The sequence below is a fragment of the Aplidium turbinatum genome, chromosome 8 (assembly GCF_918807975.1).
Source record: "Aplidium turbinatum chromosome 8, kaAplTurb1.1, whole genome shotgun sequence".
Classification (NCBI taxonomy): domain Eukaryota; kingdom Metazoa; phylum Chordata; class Ascidiacea; order Aplousobranchia; family Polyclinidae; genus Aplidium; species Aplidium turbinatum.
In genome coordinates, this window is record NC_137479.1 from 12,295,992 (window position 1) to 12,317,497 (window position 21,506).

The following is a 21,506-nucleotide window of genomic DNA, read 5'->3' on the forward strand; positions in this document are numbered from 1 at the left end:
GATCCTTTGGAACTTTTTAGCTAATTGATTGTTATTTTAAATGCAAAGATTGAGGACCACACAATTTTTAATCTAGTTTAATTTTATTTTTGGTGAATGTTGTTTTCAGCATTTTTTCAACAGTTTATTCAGTGATGCAATGAGCAGTTTGGATAACTAAACCTTTAACCGAGGTATTTTTGTGATATCATATTTATATAGATTTGTCCCTGTTTTGATTTTTGAAATTAAAAGTCAACAAACCCTTTTTATGACAGATAGTTTTTATACTGTGGCAACTGCTTAACTTTGAGGTCTTTTTTCAAAAGTGTGTAAAAACCTAATTGTTTTTCAGAAACTGCAAAAAGCTGTTTAATAAGTAGTAGGTACTTCACGATTGTAAACTTGGATGTGTGATAGCTGTATCAAATAAACGTGCAGAAGCTTACAGCTGCCTACCATGGAGACAACTAAAGAATCTGCTGGAGTATCTAGTGATGACACAAGGGCTGATTATGGATGTAAGTATGAAGTTTTTGTTTAATTTTGTCAAGATATTGCCTTTGTTCAATTTTTATGCTACGTACTTTAAATTATGGCAAGAGCAATCTTGAGTACTTGTTGCTAGTTGCTACAATCATTTTTTTTGACATCAAGTTAACATATGCATTATTCAAGCGATATATCAATTTAAAAATGGTTTTGTTGAGTAAGAGTATAAAGGTTTTATTGTGATGTTTCAGTATTTCACAGTCTACTTTATCCCTGCAAGAAATTGTTCTCCCTTTTGTTTGCTTGTAGGTGTTTTGTTTATAGACGTTGTTTACATGCGTTTTAGTTAATTTGTGACACCGTGAACTTATCAAGGTTGTAGAATAGCTGTATTGACGTCATCAGGCATATGGTACATGCGAGGTGTCGTTTTACCTTACCTACGGTGTGAACTTTGGGGCGCTCTACTTATAATTTAAGAGGCTCCGGTTTTTCGTGGAGAAAGTTACCGGCTGTTACTAAAAACTTTAAATTGATTTGCCCTTTAAAATGTTGATACAAAATTACAAATAAACTATTGTGTGATAGGAGGAAAAGATACGCAAGGTGTGTGCAACTGTACATGGAATTAATTTCTAATCAAGTTTCTATAAACATTTGTAGTGATTGAGCTTATACTTGTGCAAAAGCGGTTTCTGCCAACTAAGATACAAACGCTGCATCTTGGTTCTAATCGAAAATGTTCATTCACGTGATTTATTGGAAATGATGCGTTTGTTTGACCAGCTCTGAATTTATCGGTTCCTGCAAAGATGCAACAACGGAAGTGCCTTTGTGCCGGTTCATGTCTGTTTTGACGCTTGTCGCTGCGACGTTTAAGTTAATTTAACCTTACAGCATAATCGGAAATATAACTCAAATGGGTAACGATGATAAACAAACAAACGTGGTTCACCGTCTCGTTTAAAACTTAGTAAAGCAGTGATTCCCAACTTGCATGAACTTATGACGCTCCACGCTGCACATAAACTTCAAACGACGCACTGTCTAACATTTTTTTTTACTCAGAAGTTTAACGTCATGTTTTAACTTGACAAATGCGGTGTTTTCCTGAACGAAGCCGATGACAGGAGACTGTGAAGCAATATATATTTTTTGATTGACCTTGTTTACTTTACTCTTATCAGTTTGTGAATGTGATGTCAAGCAAACGTAATTACTCTAATTTGTACCTCGGTTTGTTAATCCACTTCGCCGCATGTGTCTCCTTTCCTGCCGCGCGGAGATTTCCGGAAACGTGCACGTACATCCAGGTCTTGATATTTCGTTGGCACGCGTCGTTTCCACAACCGTCAGAAACTTTGCCAGCACTTTTTATGATCACTACAGGCTATGCCGTCGTTTGAGTTAGTTAATATTGGTCAGGAGTGGTACTATGAATTTAATGAAGCATCAGCCATTGATAGACTCGTTGCGTCACAATTTAGACTAACTTTGGACGCCACCAGACAAGCTTTCCCAAGTCTAAGCTTCACGCAAAAAACGTTTCTCGTATTCTTAAGTTTTCTACTAAAAACCGTTGAATACGGGAGTTTTTTTTCATCATTGCATTCCAGAACATAGCTTGTTTTCGTTTAGTTTTCTTGCATGAATTGTTTATTGTGGTAATGTGGTAGCAATGACTGTCATTGACAGTAGGATAGTGCAAGTGGGCTTCAGATATAGGTAGCAATGACCATGGAATAATTACGATCGTTACGTTCATGACTTAATCAAAGTTATTTATTTTATGTATAGCATCTGTGCAATGACAAGCTCATGACCTTTTAAGGAAATAATTTTGTTTGAAACGAGCAATTGCCAAACTTGCAACATACTTGGCACAAGCTTTCATGCGTGGTGTCACTGCTCTGCATGTGTGTCATATTTTTACTCAATTCTGGTTCATGACGGAACACTGCTGTTGCACATCATTTGTAGTTTATGCAAGACTAGATTGACAGAACGCAATAGTTGAACGTTCAGATTTTTGTTTTAACAAACTCATAAGCTTTTTATTACTTCTGATGTACCGTACATGCCAATTCGAGTAGCCTAAATTACAAATTTCTGCCAGATGTCTTAGAACATGTTGTTCTTTGATTTTCAGACCATTTCAACCAAGTTGCACAGTTTAGCAGTAGTGAAATCGATTTTTCAGTACTACCATGGCCACCTGGAGATGCGGACTGATTTGTCACATTTTGCAGATTTTGATTACAGCTACTGCTTGTGCTTGCCTGACATTTTTTGAGATGTTTTTACTTTTTGCGGTTTCCTAATGACATAAAACTTTTTTGTTGCCTTGGGGAAGCAGTAGCAAATGAGAAAAAGTAAGTTGAAAAACGCAAAATCAGACTGTTATTGAAAATTAACAGTCTGACTAAAATCTTCAAAATCAAATTTTCTTTGTTTTTCAACATGTGAGAATGTTAAAACCTATTGTGTCATCTGGGGAAAAGAATAAAGAAAGCGTAAAAATCTAATTTTTAGAAAAATTTATTTAAACGTTCGCCCAAAGTTAGAAAAACCTGGAAATTTCTGCAAAATGTGACAAATCAGGCCGTATCTTTAAGTGGCCATGGTACTACTAACCAAAATATATACGCCTTTTTAAGTGCTATATCACATGCAGCTGAGTCGCTTGAATGGCTGAGTACAGTGCAAAGACTTTTCGAACCTTGTGCTGAATATGTTATGATTGATCTTTTCCATGACGTGCTGTACTCTCCGTGTTGTGACCTGGCCAGCAACTCAGTCTTATTTTACATGCACACCTTGAGAATCTATCAACTTGTAACGGACCAATTTACTGCGAAGCAAAGAGCAGTAGGTCACTTGACTCACGTGTTTTGTGTTCACTTTGCTGTTTCTGTAAGGTTAGGCATTTGTGAGCTTTTGATAGCAATTGATGTCTTTGTTGTTGCTAACTGGAGCAATCATGAGATTTAGCCGAGCACAGAATTTCGAAGCTGATCTTTTAGAGATGTTGCTTCCCCATGTTTGGCAATCTGATTTGTTCCCTTAAAAACATCAATCGAAAACGTTTTTGGGCTGTCGGCTTCTATCAACACCGTGAAGTGACAGTACAGAGACGAAATCGCACATGAAATTAATTATTTCAAGAAAAACTTTATACCACACTGACGTTTTTTACTTTTTATCGTAGCGAAATTTGAGTAATTGTTTGCCCGCTCTTTCCATTTATGTGAGCACCCAGCGGTGACAGAGTTTGCAGATCTAGTTTTTGTTGTCTTCAGCTTGTCGATCACATAAGTTCGTTAACGACTGCGTCTCAGTTTTGTTGAACATGATGTGATTTGATATCTTGGTAAATACCAGTGTCATAAGAATTTCTTTTAATAGTCATTCCGTGGATGCAAAAATAGGGCGCTGGGAGTTTTTAACACTGATTTGACATGAGTGTTTTGATTGTTATTGTTCGTGTTTTGGATTGACAAAACGAAAAACTCAATCGCCGAAATCTGTCTGAATGCTGATAGCTGTTAGATGTTACCCAACTACAAACTAGTTTTGCATCGTTTCATTTTTTTCCGATTTTTTTGCCCGGTAGATCTAATCCTATACTCCTCCAGCACTGTAACAAGCAGCTTTTCAATTTCTGTGCTTTTGCACAACCCAAAATTTTTTTTTGTATTTTTTTAATGTGTTTTTATATCATTTTAGCGCTTTTTGTACTAAGGTTGTACATTTTAGTTGTACTGCCTGTAGTATTGAGCCATTGTTTAATGAGCTGTTACATTTATTTTTGCATCAAGCATAATTATGTTTGCCAATGTAGCTTCAATGCATTGCAACTTCACAATTATCAAAGGCAGGCTGCTTCCTGCTTTACAGTCTTATCTCTCACTACTGTATAGGCAGCACCTTTTTAATACATCAAGAACGCAAAATACCCAACCAAGTGCAGTAGTGCACTAGCAATATACCTGTGGACGTTGTTATTTTTCATCTTTAATTAACATTGTCAAAGTATAATCTAAACAAACTGCGGTAAGATAGCAGGAAAAGTGAGGTCCTACGCCTTACAATGGTTTGACTGCTGTTTTGTCATGAAGTTGCTTGGGAAACTAGGTATTGAGATTTGCCACATTTGTTTGTTTGTTGTAAAGAATTGAGATAAACAGTGTTCTGCATTCTGCAACGCGATTGAAGTACGTTTTGTAGGTTAGCAGCAAAGGTTTGTCAGTGCAGCTGCGATGATTGAAATTTCCACTGCAGTTGATGAAATTATTCACCAATAGTATGTAGACTATAATGTGCAAATGGTAAGTCAATGCGGAGATTTGGGCAGTGGTAAAACAATGTCGACCTTAACTATATATTTCTTTTAATTACTTTTGTTTCAAACCGTTTTTAAGACAGTGGCTAGTGGCTACAGGGCGAAATCTGTGTTTTTTAAGCGCTAACAGGACATAGATCTACCAGCATCTTATGAATCTAGTTTGAAACTCTTTTTGTGTTTCTCAATTAAACAGGTTGTTTTTAAATTTGATCTCGTTCGATAGAGGTAACTTTGAAATTTTTTTTTAAATTGTTTAAGCACATTGAAGCTTGTTCATGGTTGGGTCTGCTCAACATGCAGCCATGTCCAAAGTAAGCTCTCCTGCTCATAAGACTAGAGCTGTTGATCGCAGAACATACAGCACTAGTAGCAATGACAGCTCTGCTAGTTATTTGGCCCGCAGATTTTCTATGAGACAGTCTGAATACGGTAAGTTTCGATAAGGTTCATCAGTAACGTATCCAATGTTGTTACCCGTGTTCTATTGTAAGAAATGTCTCTGTTATTTAGGTGAGGTTTACAAATATCCAGCACTGTTGTAGTGTTGTATGTTAACAAATCTGAAATTTATATCAGCTTGTGATTGAAAATGTGATGCTTTTTGTAATTAAAAGTTAATATATTTTTATCACGTATATGCTTCGTTCGTGTAGCAATCAGTGATCTTTGGTAGCTTTGTGATTTGCTGTTCAATTTTTGTTTGATTTTGTCTGACCTTTTGCGTGGAATTTGGCAGTTGTGAAACTGTCAGTCTGTCATAGATGGTAAAACAATATAAGCGATCTTCGCTAAAAAGAACAATAAATGATTTGTTGTTGCGTGTGAGGATGGAAATTCTATTTTAAATTTACCTTATGTGAATTTGAAAGAGGTGAATCCAAACTGTCAAGTTAAATGGGGATTTTGCATTTGAAATGATATTACTGGACAATAATCGGTATTACACAGAAATAAACTAATCGCCACACAACTCTCATCGAAAGTTTTGCACAAGCACTTTTGTACGTTTCCAGCAACACTCACCTAACCATATGAAAAGTGTAAAAGTTCTTTAATCACTTTCTTTTCTGATGCTGCGTCATAACAATATCTAACTTAACTCAGAAGAAATGAAGCAAAAATCAAGATTTTGCAAAAATGGCTAGAATGTCGGCCAGCTGCCTGCTCCCTTCTGCAGATAGGTATTTCGTAATGCGTGGAATGTATGCCATTTTTGCACTTAAAAACACAAACATAATGTAGCAACCAAGTAGTGAACCTTGAGATTTTTGTATGCATTCAAGTTATCTGCATGGCTTCTTCCACAATCGGTATAGATCAATAAAAATACAAATAACACAGTTAATTGGAACTTTGTGTATAGAGGGTAATAAGCAATTATTGTAAACTTAACATTTTCTTTCTACCAAAACGTCCTCTAAACTTTGTGTTTTTTAGTTATTTCCGATTAAAAAGTATGTCACAAATTGTAAAAGAAGCAGAAAAACTATTGTATCAGAGCCTCATGCATGTATTTAACAACAGCAAATCTTTCATATTCTGAAGTACAAGAACAGAAAACAACGCAGCTCTTTTGTGAAGATAAATATCGACTCAAGTTGTTCTCAGAATACAGTCAGCATCCCAACTCCACACTGTGTCCAGTGTCCACGTGGTTAGAAAAATTGTCACTGCCTTAAAGTGTCCGACTGTCCGATGTCTAGCAACTGAACTATTCATCCACATTTGCATCATGATCGGAAATACGCAGTTTGCGAGTGCGAGTTTAACTGGGTCTACTTTTTATCCTGCACACGTGAATACCAAATCTGTGAAGTATGGTTCATTTCGTTTTGCTTTGAGAACAAGTTATGAAATATGCGTGGTTAAGCGGCATGACATAATTATATGAATATAACATAAACACAAAGGTTTACATTTTTGAATTCTTAAACAGTGAAAGCATTGTCGAAATGAATTACAAAATGATTTGTCTAGATTCGTTTTGATCATGCAAGAAAATCGTGGAAATATTTTGAAGTTGTGGAATGCCCTTTTTTCTACACTGATCACTTAACAAAACATTGCAATGACAACTTTACTCAAATTTGATGGACTGTACGTTATTGAAGTGTTCATTTTCACACTGACAATTTGTATAAAGCACTGCTTGTCAATTTTTTTTCAAGTATTTATGTGTCACTCCACGGCCTACTAGAACACGGCCAAATATGTTGCTATTTGAGGAAATTTCTAAGAGTCTGAATTGGTACAATCATAGCTATGACAAACCTATCATCTTCCCATTTCCAAAAGTTAGTAAAATGAGCAATATTTGCATCTAGACATATTTTTGGCTTGTTTTTCCAGAGATTAGATATGTATGTTAAGCACAACTTGTGCAATAATAATGTAAAATATGTAAAAAATTTCCTACTACATCCTGGAGGTAGTCTCATCATACAGTCGTTAGGTTTTTGTATAGCAGGATTTTTTGCCAATAGCCACATTTTGCTTGCAAAATTAAACTTGGTGGAAAACAAAACGAACTAAAATTTAAATTAACACATCAAATGAACCGCTTACAACATAGAATTCACAAAAAATCCTTCATATTTTGAATGGAACATGCAATTTCACCAAAAGCGACACACCAAACGATATTACCTCCAGGTTGCAGTTGGAAAATCTTACATATTTTGCATTGTTATTGCATAAGTTGTGCTTAACATACATACCTAATCTCCGGTTAAACAAGCCAAACATATGTCTAGGTACAAATATTGCTTATTTTACTTACTTCTGGAAATGGGAAGATCACAGGTTTGTCATAGCTATAATTGTAACAATTCAGACTCTTAGAGATTTCCTCAAATAGCAACATATTTGGCCGTGTTCTAGTAGGCCGTGGTCACTCATTCGAATTTGCAAGTTTGCTTGCTTTCCAAAATGCCGTGTTGTATTTGGTGTAACATGTTGTTCAATATTTTGACAACCGTGTTCGCAAATCAACAAGAACGCAAAGGTCATGATGACGCATGCATTGGAAAGTGTTGTTTTTTGTTAAGTTTAAAAAGTGTCCTTTGTAAAATACACAGTCAAGTTTTACGGATGTAAGTGATCTTGCATTTGTAATTGTGTTTTGTGCACCGCATTGTGGCGGTACACTTGTGAAATATTGAAAAAGAAAAAAAATACTTATTCTTGGCTTTGTTTTCAGGCATTGGTCAGGATGACAGGTTGTCCGCGGAGGAAATGGATAACTTGAGAGGTCAAGCTACAGCGTATGAATATCTTTGCCATTTGGAAGAAGCAAAACAGTGAGGAACTAGAGTTTGAATGAATAGTACAAAAGCTAGCTTGAATTTATTGCCGACAATGCTTATTTGTCTTTTAATTATCCATATCCTCCATTCGTTCATCTATCGTTCGTTTATCTGTCAATAATCAATATCATTCGTCTTTCTTTAGGTGGATTGAGTTTTGTTTGCAAGAAGATTTGCCGCCCTGTATAGAGCTTGAGGAGGGATTACGCAATGGAGTATACCTCGGGAAGCTTGCCCACTTCTTCGCAGCAGACACTATACCTTTACGAAAAATCTATGACAAAGACATGAAAAAATATCAGCAGAGGGGCCTTCACTTCAAGCATACTGACAATATCAATTTCTTTTTTAAAGCAATGGAAAAAGTTGGGCTTCCTTCGGTTAGTACTAGGAAATGTTTTTTTGAGAAGCGTAGTTGTACCATTGATCAATGTAAATGATCATATAAGTTTATGTGTGACACTGATAGGTCTGTGAACTACTCAATAAGCAGCTTATTATATTGCAGGGTCATGTCTCAGTAAATGTAATTTTATGACGAGATTCTGCACAGCTATAAAACGCTTTCTTTTGACGACCCGGACTCGTAAAGTTATTTCTCGCCCTCTCGCCGTGTTTCTCGCATACGATATTGAAGCAATTTTAGTGCATTACGTCAGCGCGTGGTATCGGCACAAAAACAACCACAAACTTTTCAACTTCGAAAACCTTAACTCAACCCAGACAGCAAATCAGTCGTTTTTACATTGATGCAACGTTTGCAGATTGAATCAAGGTAAAAAAGGACTGATTTGCTGTCTGGCGAAAGCGAAAATCATACGAAATGTAGCTTCATTACCGCCTGCCTTTCAAACTTTGTTGTTTGTTTACTTATGAACAGAAAGTAAAAGCCAATCTTTTTCAACAGACTTCTTGTTGAATCGACACGGTTTTCACTCACTAATGTGGTTGCTGGTGCATATCAACGACCATATCAGTTCTAAAATCATCATAAACTTTTCATAGCGTTTAAAAAGACTGCCATGTAAATATGTTGTTTGCAGGATACCTTTGGAGCGAGTCATTCGCAGTCGCTGTTTATATTTTTACCCTCATTTTGACTTGTGTTTCTATGCTCATGAAATGTTCAATCAAATTAGAAGTCATAGGCCTAGAAATAAGGAATAAAAGGTAATTACTAAATCTTACAAAATCGATCCATCTACGTGGATTCAACGTCTGGATATAGATATATGACGCTTCAGCGTTGCTCACTTCCGTAAGTCAGCGGAAGCAAAGTGTCAAGTTTGTGAGATAAGTTTGCTTCGGATTTACAGCCACTATTTGCTCATTGTTCGTCCTTGGTGACAGCCACGTTTACAATTTCAGATATTTTATCCCGAAACAACGGACATCTATGACCGTAAGAACATGCCCAAGACCATTTATTGCATTCATGCCCTGAGTCTTTATCTATTTAAACTTGGACTGGCTCCTCAAATGAAAGATTTGTATGGAATTGCCCAGTTCACTGGTATGTATCATCATCATCCCGTTTCTGTGCGTTGTATCCTGCATTGAAGTTGAACTGTTGCACAAAATGGAATTGCTGTATAGTTTGAGTTGTCAAAGCTACCAGTGGTCGTTACCAGTATGCGCAAAAGATATAAAAATGGAGGAATTAGATTCCAATACTATATTTTACCCATAGATTGCAGTTGCACTATTACTTTTTGACTGTTCTTCTTGATTGCCATAAATTGGCCTTTGTCTTTGTAAGACACAAATTTATTTTGGGTATTATTGCAGAGGAAGAATTGTCCAATATGCGAAAAGAATTGGACAAGTATGGAATCCAAATGCCACAGTTTAACAAAATTGGTGGCATTCTTGCTAACGAGATGTCGGTCGACGAAGCCGCTTGTAAGTAGCATTTTTAAGTTTTTATGTAGACTGCATAGATCGATGGTTAACTTAGGTTTTCCCTGGCGCTTTTTCGGTTTATGACGGTTTGATAGTTAGTAAATGTCTTTAGCATAAGTTACTGAAGTGTATTTCCTTCAAGTTGTTTATGAAAATAATGTTCAGGAAATAAGTTTTTCTTGTGCTCAGCATGGGTAAGATGTTATGGCGTTGACTTTCGGTTACCTTCATACTGCGCAGCTAGCGAAGTTTTGCATTGATTTTACTGATAGCTTTTTTACATTAATTCCGCATCTATCCTCGAATTAACGTAAAAACAACGGATTTGGCTGACTGGGTGGCCCTTAACACTTATAAGCTTGACATGTATTGTAAGGCCAAGATTTTTATTCACTTTTGTGTGCATTTTTTGCGCAACATCACGTTGTGCCACGACTTGTCACCAGACACGAAAAACTACTCACAAACTCTTTACCTGGGTCAGGTTTTCAGTACCAAAAATATCTCTTGATCACAGTTTAAACGACTAAACACAGCACTTTTTGGTCGACAGTGCATGCTGCTGTCATTGCAATCAACAGCGCATTGGAAGCTGGAGATGCTGCAGCGACCATGCAGGCTTTACGAAATCCCAACGCTTGTCTGAATGCCCTGGAAGAAGGCATCAGTGAGGATTACCAAAATCGCCTCCTGGCCGCCAAGAAAGCAAAGACCGAAGCAGCTAATCAGAAGGTAGAGAGTTTTTATTTCAAAGATTATATTGGAATGAGAACAATCTGAAGATTTCATTTAGTTAACTTAAAAAGTAGGGGGATGTAATTTTTCTTGTCCAATAAGTTGAATTGATCTCATTTTGCTTGTTGATTGCTTGCCAAACATGAGAAGGTGTAAAGACAGAGCCCACCATCTAAGCTGAGCCTTAAACAAAACTAGTATCAGTCGTTTATGTCGATTGCCCTTGGCAGAAACGTGATGTTTTCACAGTTGCTTCTGTTATGGCTGCAGCCAACTATGGGTACAGACATGAATGTGGTAGAAAGCAATTTGAAAAACAAAATCGAATCACGTCTGAGGTTACGCTCACTCTCTGTGACTTTGTACAAAATCATTTTTGATCTCGTCTCATTTCTGTAGATTTGAAAAACAAGCGTTTGTGTGTAGAGTTGAGTTGCCTAAATTATTTATAGGAGATATCGCCTGCAGGATGAAACCGCGGATTTATGAAGTGATGTAATTGCAGGCGTGGCTCATAGATTCTCCAAGTCTACGCTTTTCGACTGGCAAAATGTATTGAACAAAATATAAGAATTTGTTTAATTATATTCAACCTTACAACTTGTTTGTTTATCAGAATCACAGCCATTTCAAGTTCTGTTTTTATGATTTTGGTGTCAATTTATAAAGTTCAACTTGTAAACTCATTTTATTGTCCTGATGACAGTTTTGCGAAAGATTTTACTCCAACAACTCTATATGATACTTAACAGAGCAAAGACACGACTGAAGATGAGAGGGACGTGTACGAAGAACTCCTCACTCATGCTGAATTACAGGGAAATATCACGCGAATTAATTGTGAGTTCTTTGGTGTTCGAACTCCACGCTTTTATCACTATGTTTGTTATGAGCTGTGTTTTCAGTTACTCGCCGATGCCGACAACAAACCAGATCGTTTTTACATTGATTTAATGTAAAAAAAGGAAAGATTTATTAGGATGGAATGTGGTTCATGTTTGTATGATCTCAAATTGAACTCAAGCTTTTCTCAGACAACAAAATCCGTCATTTTTACATTGATTTAACGTCTGCAGACGTTGAATCAATGTAAAAATGACGAATTTTGCTGTCTGGGATATCAATTTGACTTTTTATTGAAAGAATTTATTTCTTTTCATATATTTGCGGACTTGCAATTGCACGACTAATTTTTATTGAACTTTACCAGGTATCTGTGGTGGGGTAGCTGAAAAAATTAAACCTGATAGCAACATAGCTAACTGCCGAACATTGAACAATCTCTATATTGCTACTTTTATGGCTATATTTAGAACAGCGTACTTTATTTACGAAGATACCTAGGTAGGGGTGTGGCTATGGGAGATTGGTGGCTTAGCATCTTTTGTATTCAACGTGCTAATTCAAGGTGCTCGTTGTAGACTTTTTGAAAAATCACACACTTTTAGTGAATTCTGTAATACTGAAGAAAAAATTCAGTTTTATCTCCATCGCTCTATTTCAAAATTGTTCTACCCCATATCAGTTTTGCATTGCTGGAACAGTGGGCATATGCTCAAACCAAAAAGCTTCAGAGGAATTTGTTTGCTCATAAAACGTTCGATCGTAACTTGGCTATACAACTGCTCTGAACAAACACATTTTACATCAGTTTGATGTGTTACCACGTCTTACACATAAAAACGTAGCAAGTTTGGCCCTACAATCCTCTCGTGCCTTAACCCTACTTGTGTTTGCATTTCAAATTACGTTCAAAACTGCATACTTTCTTCACGAGTAAAATCTTTTTCACTTTGGTTTAGCATTTACAAACGCTGAATCAATGTGAAATGGCTGGTTTTGTTAATTTGTAATTCAAGAAAGTTTCCACTGGTGAATCACTGATTCGTTTTGTTGATTTGTAACTGCGTTTCAACATGGAAGTTTTTTGTCATCAGATCTCGAAGTTTATCTTATCTCAACCGTGTGTGGCACTGATTGGCCGCCATTGCTGTTGTAATTGCCTGGTAATGTTTAAAAGGTGAAATATTGCACAATTTGTTGTCCGCAAAGTGAGATCTTGTCGATCAGAAACTTGCTGGAGTATGTTACATTCAAGACAGACAAGCATCAAACACGAAACGATCTTTATTGTCTATGGTCAATCTTACTGCAGTTGTTATTGACTGTCAACGGTCACCACCGCATAACAACGCTACAGTTTGCAATTGAAACACTTCAATGTTTCGATGTTTTTTGTTTCTATGGCGCGTAAGTCAGCGTCATCATTTGATTCACTCTTCTCAGCATGTACTTGCGTGCTACTTTTTATGCTTCCACCCAAACAGGGCAACAAATTTTAGCTTTTTAAAGCATTTCAATTTAAAACACAATGTCTTTCCGAAGAGAACGTTGTCATATTTCTCAGATGCTTTATTGCAGCTACGAATTTCGTTTATTGCAACCCTGGACAGAATTAATTATATGGTCAGTAGGTTCTTATGACGTGAAAGTTTCGGTAAAAGTCAACAACGCACAAAATTTTGCGACTTTCTTGAAAGGACGTAATTATTTACTAAGTTTGATACAGAAGGTTAGCATAGAAGGGTGTTACTTGCATAACTGTGCCTGGTTTTTATGTTCGCACTGACACTGTGCTGCCAATGGCCTCTAAAATGTGATGCGTTCTTCACCTAAAATTACATATTAACTGGAGTTCGATTGAACGCATTTTTGTAGCTCTTCGCTTTGACTTTTCTGGGCGTGACCAAGTAAACAAGACGAGATACGTTTATTCACGAGTAGGCGACTACCCAGACACCAAAATCCTTCAATTTTAATGTCTGGGTGGGCATGCCGCTGCTTGTAAGGAAAATATATGAAGACTGCTCAGTGCTCATGAATTAAATTTTTGTCGCTTCAGCTCCCGTTTCGCAAAATTGCCATTTTCCTGCAACAATGTGGTGACTTTACAAAACTTAAATTTAGTTTTGTGAGTGTGCGCAAACGTCAGATAGTTTACTTTACTCGAAGCAACTATGTTCTTTCAGCCGCTATTAATCGTCTGCTAGTGTTAGTTTGTATCAAATCTCGGAAAATGAAAGTAGAGAAAAGAAATTGCTCGTGATGGCCAAACGTACATAACCATATCGGTTTGAACACAACGCGGAAAGCATTAATCTCAGTTTATGATATTGTATTGATTTGTCAAACGCAACACCGGAGAGGTTTGAGAGCCATATAAAAACGTTATTTCTACTTTGTGAAAGCCACCTAACGGAGTGGAAGGTCTGTGCGTCTTGGATGATGAAACCAAAGACTGGTTGCTCTCTAGTAGCCTTCCAGTGTAGTCCGGGAACATCGTGAATCTGGCGTGGTAAAATGATAGACCCTCGGCCCTAGAGGCTCACACGATGACGACGACGAAAGCTTTTATTTTGTTCGTTGGGCATTTGTTTTTGTACCCTTTCATAGTAGCGAATCCTAACAAAGGAACTGGTTCCCAACGCAGACATTTACATCCAGCTGAGTCAACAACCAAACATATGTTTTTGTTGCTGGATCAATGTAGATGTAGTCTTGTACTTTTGCGAATTCGACTTTTAGTCAATGCAATTATGACGTTTAATTAAACAAACAAGCTTTTGATAAGCTGGGCCTTTTGCTTTCGAAATTGATCTTTGGCACAACAGCGATTTTTGTGCGGTACCAGCATCATTTTACAGTGCCACGCCTTAATACGACATCGATACAACGCAAAGCTAAAGACTCTGACAATCACTCACTGTTTAGCATAGCTTGCACGAGCAAATTAATTTTGTTGTTCTATTGTAATTCATATGCCGGTTGGGTTGTTGGGTGTTAGGTTTTCGTTTACAAAGTTCTAACCACATTCTGGTTTGCGCAGTGATTTTGCTGACTGCTTTGTGGTGCCATTAATTCATGCATCTGTCAGTATCAAGCACAAATATTTTAACATTCAATTGTGTACAGAAAACGTCACAGCTTGATAACAATGATAAGTTCTAAAATGTTTCATACCTGCCGATGCATTAAGTCATCGCGGCCAAATCCAATGTTTTACATTTTCTTTTTAGTGGACGTTAAGCTGGAAAAATTACAAAAAGAGATCGACTCGGGTAGCGATGAAAATTTAATCGGCCGCTTAGCAGATCTTGGTATTTCCAATATTGACCCAGCCAACGTTGCTTTGTATGCTTACCAACTTCGAAAGGAAATCGCAGTGAAACGCGAGGTGAGTCGGCGACTGTCACATTTTGTTTATCAGTGAAATAGAACATGTGATAAAAGAAAGGTCTTTGAGGTGTTACAGTCTAAATCCTGCTTTTGAGTTTGAATGAAATGAATCTGGTTGGTTGGTTTTGAATCTTTATCCTCGGACTGACAAAGCCTTGATTGGTTATTCCTGGTAGTTTCGCATACTTGTAGAGGCTCTTGACTCAGGGCCGTTTACCGAGATTGGAAGAGCGAAGTTTTGCGATTGTTGAAGTGTTGTTGCTGGGAAATTATTGCATTCACTAGGTGCCGCTAAATGGAGAGCAGTCTTGAAATGCTTTGCTCAAGCGCACAACCCGAGAGTCGAACTTGCTCCGCGTGGTCGTGAGCCGGGCGCGTAATCACTGAGCTCACACCTCACCCTCATGCTCAATAAACCATAAGGTTTTGATCAGGTACCATCATGGGTACCATCCATCATTTTTCGCGAGTTAAAGTTACGTTACGTGGATTAATTTTATCCTATAAAAATATTTATTTTTTGCTACTTGCTAGAAAGTTTGTTCTCCAGGATCAATGTCTAGCAATATCCGTGTGCCGGTAAGACGTAACCCACATGCAGAAAAACCTTGAGTTTTAATTTGTAATGCTTTTTCGTACACTGGCAGTTGCTTTTGTTTTGTCATTGTCGTTTCCATCATTGTTTTTCATTCAGACTTAGAGTTGTTGGGTGTCAATCACTTTGTCATCTTACCACTCTAGTAAGCTGTTGTTTGCATTTTGTGCTTTCCCAGGCCACTGGTGATCCAAACGCGATATTGGACAAAGATGAAGTACAAGCCGCCATCAACAAGGCGAACGTGCTTGCCAACAAGCTAAAACAGAGTAAGCTGTTTGTTTTATAACTTCGGGACCTGCGCTTGTTCAGTGTGAAATGTACTTCAACGCTTCATCACTGGAAAGGTCAATAAATATTTAGTTTTGATAGCTTCTGACACTACTGGACTTGCCACTGAATTGACTGCATTGTATATGATGCAAAGCTAGCTTAAAATTATGCATTTTTCCTGTTGAGTTTATTGTTAAAACCTTTTTTTAAGGAGGAGAAGCGATACGCAACATCAACGCTCTTCTTGTGGAGGATGCCTCTCCGGAAGAGCTTGTGAAAGAGCTCAAGAAACCAGAAGCTAATTTTCCCGAAGTCTTTCACGACCCCGCGATAGTATATCACAAAGAATTAATCAAAACAAAGAACAACACTGAGAGAGTAAGAGTCTGATCGGTCCCTTGTTAGACCTTGTTAAAAACCCGTTCATGTTGACTGTTGAGCATTCGTACTGCAAGGTATTTTTGACAAATGAAAAACCTATTTTCTTTTTTTTGCAAGCGGCACCTAATATGTCTTCTAAACTGTACGACAGTATTAGTTAAGCAACTATTGATCGTTAGGATTTGACGCACGACGAAATCTGCAATGAATTGCCATTCCTCAACGCGCTGGCTACGTTAAATAGAGAGCTGGCAGCCGGTGATGAAGAGGCCATTTGGTCCGCCATGGAAAATCCCGACTTGGCCTTGGAACGACTTGACCGTGGAAACAAATCTAGAACTTGCGTGAGTAACTTCACAAAGATAAATGCAAATTCTCATGCTTTTTCGGTTCTTCAGCTAACGGGCATCTAGTCATTTTCACATCTATTAAATGGCTGCCGACGTCGAATAATGCTAAAGCCTTTTGTTGGATGTTTTATGCTATTTGCCGCAATTGTTCTTGTGTAATCTTAAGTGAAATGTTACATACATCGATAGCTAATAGCTATGTATATTGTTGCCATTTTATCGTAGAAAGTGTAGGATAATTTTATAGGCAGTTTTTGCATGAGGATTGATGTCCCTTTCTATTTCTGACTTCTTATCATTTCACTTTCCATAACGCACCTGTGCCACTTTCACATCTACGCTTTGTATTTATTGCCATTTAACTCGCTTTGAATTCTCTTATTCCAGACCGCACTAAAAGAACAAAAACTGAATTGCGATTATCTGATGCAAACAGACGTCCAATCTGCCGTCGATAGAGTCAACTCTATTGTACAAGAAGAACACGCAAGTAGGTATTTTGTCATGGTTAAAACCGTCATGGGTCATGTTGTTTTGAGTTTAAAAGTTTTTTGCGGAGTGCATAAAATTAGCCTATTTGATAGAGTTCTATCATTCATTTTATCACACCTTTCATAATTTTTTATTTGAATAAAAGTATGACCACCTTCATTGTGGTGCCCTATCAAACAAAATTATACGAATTTCTACATCAGGATCATTTTATTGTCTGCCGCTTAGTTCCACCATGAATTCTTGGATTCTTGTAGGCTATCGTTTAATTTGTTCTTTGTAACATCGGACGCCGGAACAGTTGCTGGTGGCCGAGTAGATCTCCGTCTTTCTACCAGGGTTAATTTATCCCTCGAATAAATCTTTGCTGTTAATTTAGCTAGAAACTTGGCAGTTGCCACAACGTCAGTTGACAACTTTGCGTCATAGTTTGGTCATCCAATGTTGTGTGAAGTCGTTTTGTTTCTTTTTTTCTTGGAAGATTTACTGTAATCCCTTGTGGTAGCCTTTTTTTCTTAAATGAGCCTCGATTTTGTTGGTACTTGACTGCAATACTCATGTACCTGACCAACAATCTTACGCATTGTTTAGATTTCGGAATAGTTGCCCATTTTTGTGATTCGAAATGAATTGCACTTCACAAGCTTAGAGAATGTTGCTTGTTGTTTTTGCGTTGGTTCAACGTATGCAAACAACAAGAGTTGCGCTACTGTTTGATATCAGATGTACGCGGTTGAATTTGTTTTTGGGCTTTGGTTTTTATATTTGGGAGCATTTCTTTCTGAAAGGCATCACACGCTTTGTGACGGGCTTATTTTTTTTTTTTGTCAAAAATAAACTATATTTTTTAACTTTTCTTGTTGCAGGCTGTTCTTTTTTTTTTGATAACGTTGAAGATTGGCGATTTGTATGTAATAATCCTTGTGACAGATATTTTCGTATTTTAGCATTCCAGCTTTGTGAACGACTTGCTAAGCACAAGAACAGCATTTATGATTAACATTCACGGTCAGATTTTATGAACTTGTGACTTGCTGGTAATCAATTGATTGATTGCGTAGTTCTTACAATGTAGCAGCGGTAAACACACGTTAATTATTGTTTTTGCACGGTTTCTTTGTTGCGTATTTGAGGCTTTTACCCCATGACCGTAAACATTGAAGTGTTGACTTTGCACGAACGTGGGAAATGCGAACCTCTGCAGTCTGCCGACGTTGAATCAATGTATAAATGACGGATTTTGCTCTCGGGGATGTGATTTGAAATTAAGTTGTTATATGATGATAAACTAACCGTTTATTAAACCGATATCGCAGTATTCATCATATCTCTTCCGCAGGAGTGGAAGCAGTGAATGATGTCAACAATGCTCTTTCAATGGACGACAGGGATGCTGTGCTCAGGGCTCTCCAGAATCCTGCTCTTCAGTTGACCAACGTTGATCCCAACAACATCACTCACTACGTCCGCCTCCTCAACAAGAAGAAGAGCAAGAAGATAGAAGAGAGCGGTGATCCCGACGCCGTGTTGTGGATCGATGAGATCCAGGAATGTGTTAATGACGGAAACAACCAGACCAGACACGCCCTAAAGCGTAAGTTTTGTATTTAACAATTCACATCTAAGCGTTGTAGCATGTTTATAGTCCTACCCACTGTTTATTATGAACCCACCCCCAGCCCCAGTAGGACAAGCTCTTATATAAGAAGTTTCATTTTTAAACCAAGGTTCTGTTATGGCTGCTGTGTTTGTGATTCGTTTCAAGTTATCCTTACAGAAATAGCATGTGCGTTTGGTTCCTTAGCATATATTGATCGTATTAAAGCCTTGAAACTTCAATATTAAAATATCGTTTTGTGTTTTGATTCGTCACCGTACAGGCAATATCGTCAACTGAATTGAACAAGAGTGCAGAGCTGAGTGGCACAGTTATGTGACAGTTTAACCACTGTTGTTTAGTTGACCATTCTATACTTTACCCATTTTTTGCAACCAATTTGTTTTTAACTGAAAATATTTTCTTGACATTTCCCGTACCATGACATCGAAATTGCCATGCACTTTGCTTTAACTTGACGCTTTCGATGGCTGCACAAGAAGCATCAAAATAATTCCTCTCATACAGAGGTGTCTGCTGTGACCACTGTTAATATCGCTCTGGAGAGCGACTCCTGGGAACAGACCTACGACATGCTACGTAGCAGTGACCTGGCCTTGACAGCCCTGGTTGAAGACTGCGCACAAACCTACCACGAACAACTCGAAGAAATGAGATCAGAACGCTTGGAAGAAGGTCAATGTCTAGTTTTTACTGTTGTTTTTTGTGTACATCAAACATTTAACGTTTGCGCATTGCGTATGTTTGACTTTTACGTCATTTGATTCGTCCAATGAAACAGGCTTCTTTGTCTTTTAATAGTTTAATCTCTTGGTTAGGGCTGGAAGATAATGCGTGGGTGAAATCAACCACCAAGGAAGGGGACACCTACTACTTCAACACTGAGACGTTGGACGGGTCCTGGGATGAACCGGATGACTTCAATCCTGAGACTGCCCAACTCAACAAGGAGGAAATTCAGGTCTTTATGACAATTCGCTGTTATCTTGCAACTGTGGTTTGTACCAAATGCTGTTTTCTTGGTTACTTCGTTAGTTTTAAATATGGAAGTTGACTTGTGCTTTGGTCTCATCTTGTCCTTAGTGGTGGCTCCAGCTGTAGTTTTGTGGCCTAGCATGATCTCCTCTTGTTAAACTTGCTGCAAAATCAAACATTTCAATTTCGTTAACAAATTTCATGAGCGTTTGTCGGCTGCATGGCCGAGTGGTGAGAGCCCTGGAACGGCAATCGAAAGGACGCCCGTTCGACACCGCTCAAGAGCATGCGGCTGTGTCTATGGCAGGACACTTAAAGGCATGCCTGAAGGTGGACACGAAGATTGGCTTCCTTGCCTTCCCTTCCACTTAATCTAAATCTTCAACCATCGGGTGTAAGCCTGGATACGACAAACAAAAACATGAGCGTTTGTTGTTCGACGTCGTTCATACGTCACGAATAAGCTCAAAGCATCCGTTGTCTTGCGAATAAACCGAAAGTCGTCATTGCTTGTGTTCAACTGTTCATGCCTCGCTTTTGCTCAGGAATGCATCAGCCTCGTGTCAGCAGCTTATGATCGCGCACAGTTGTGGAAGGACAACGAGGACTTCGTGATCAAGCTGCAAGCATTCGCCCGCATGCACAAAGCGCGGAAGGCTTACCTTCAGAGGATAGCTTTCATGAATGATCAGGTGATTCATGCAAAAAAAATTGACTTGATTCGAAATGGGTCCTGAGCAAATCACTGAAAGACAAGTGTTGCGTTGGGAGTAAACTAGGCAATAAATTTTCAAATACCGTGCTATTCATTTTTTTTCCGTGCTGCTGGATATGCTGTATAAACATTTTCATCTTTTATGTGAGGTAACATTAAACTAGCTAGAGAGAGTTGGCTTTTCTGCACCGGCAACGTTTGGATGAAAAGAAAACATAAAGCAATCATATCTGAATTAATGTAATTGTCATCAGCTCCCAGCTGTGGTTACGATCCAGGCACATTGGCGAGGTTTTTCGCAATGGAAGAAGTTCAACGAGAGAATGCAATTCTTCAGAGACAATGTGGATTTCATCATAAAAGTAAGACAAATTATATCTAGTTTCGTTTAGTTAGTTGCCTTTATCAAAGTTGAAACTAAAGATCAACAGAGCATCATTGCTAGAATAAATACACCAACCACTCCCATATAGCTAAGTTCCACCATGACAACTGACTCGTTTTTTTTGCACAGGTTTCAATTTTTTGACATGAGTTTCCATTAAAGTGGCTCTTTACAATTTTCTTGCAGATGCAGAAGTGGGTTCGGATGTGGCTTGCGAGGTCAAAGTTCACGAAGCGGCAGAAATATTTCAAAGCAAACGTGAGTGCTCCTTTGATGTTTATTTGCTAACAAGTATCCTGTCACCAGGTCAGTCCTTTTCTACATTGATTCAATGTCTGCAGACGTTGAATCAATATAAAAAACGACTGATTTGTTGTATGGGTCGTACTCCAATTGGTGTTAGGCCATTGCACCAAAAGAAGGAAAATAGTTAATTCACGATCCACGCCTTACTTTTCAGTTAAAAACGATCATTCGCCTCCAAGCCTGGTTCCGATCGAACAAAGCAAGACACGACTACAAAACCCTCAGTAAGAGCTTCATCGTTGATGAAATGTCTTTTGTGTGGACACAAACACTTATGTGTCTTCATCAAATTGATGTAGTTAAACGTTAACTAGACGCCATTTCCGACCATCGAGCCTTCACAATTCAGATGTAACGATGGATACTACTTGCAAAATAATCTTCACTTTTAGTTCTGCTTGAAATTGAATTTGATGTTATTT

General features: G+C 37.9%; 1 protein-coding gene across 2 annotated transcripts in view; it reads left to right on the forward strand.

Moving 5' to 3' along the window:
• Positions 1 to 474: 474 nt before the first annotated feature.
• Positions 475 to 21,506, forward strand: part of LOC145776355 (ras GTPase-activating-like protein IQGAP1) — a 41,726-nt gene continuing 20,694 nt past the window's right edge. For both annotated transcript variants that reach the window (XM_082587751.1, XM_082587752.1), the window contains exons 1-19: positions 475 to 500; positions 8,016 to 8,115; positions 8,267 to 8,501; positions 9,490 to 9,634; positions 9,910 to 10,023; positions 10,577 to 10,755; positions 11,511 to 11,598; positions 14,835 to 14,992; positions 15,768 to 15,858; positions 16,074 to 16,240; positions 16,423 to 16,587; positions 16,981 to 17,083; positions 18,425 to 18,679; positions 19,211 to 19,378; positions 19,522 to 19,664; positions 20,224 to 20,370; positions 20,648 to 20,755; positions 20,965 to 21,036; positions 21,239 to 21,308. In XM_082587751.1, the coding sequence (XP_082443877.1) occupies positions 8,051 to 8,115; positions 8,267 to 8,501; positions 9,490 to 9,634; positions 9,910 to 10,023; positions 10,577 to 10,755; positions 11,511 to 11,598; positions 14,835 to 14,992; positions 15,768 to 15,858; positions 16,074 to 16,240; positions 16,423 to 16,587; positions 16,981 to 17,083; positions 18,425 to 18,679; positions 19,211 to 19,378; positions 19,522 to 19,664; positions 20,224 to 20,370; positions 20,648 to 20,755; positions 20,965 to 21,036; positions 21,239 to 21,308 (2,473 nt within the window). In that variant the 5' untranslated portion in view covers positions 475 to 500; positions 8,016 to 8,050. The remainder of the gene's footprint in view (positions 501 to 8,015; positions 8,116 to 8,266; positions 8,502 to 9,489; positions 9,635 to 9,909; positions 10,024 to 10,576; positions 10,756 to 11,510; positions 11,599 to 14,834; positions 14,993 to 15,767; positions 15,859 to 16,073; positions 16,241 to 16,422; positions 16,588 to 16,980; positions 17,084 to 18,424; positions 18,680 to 19,210; positions 19,379 to 19,521; positions 19,665 to 20,223; positions 20,371 to 20,647; positions 20,756 to 20,964; positions 21,037 to 21,238; positions 21,309 to 21,506) is intronic.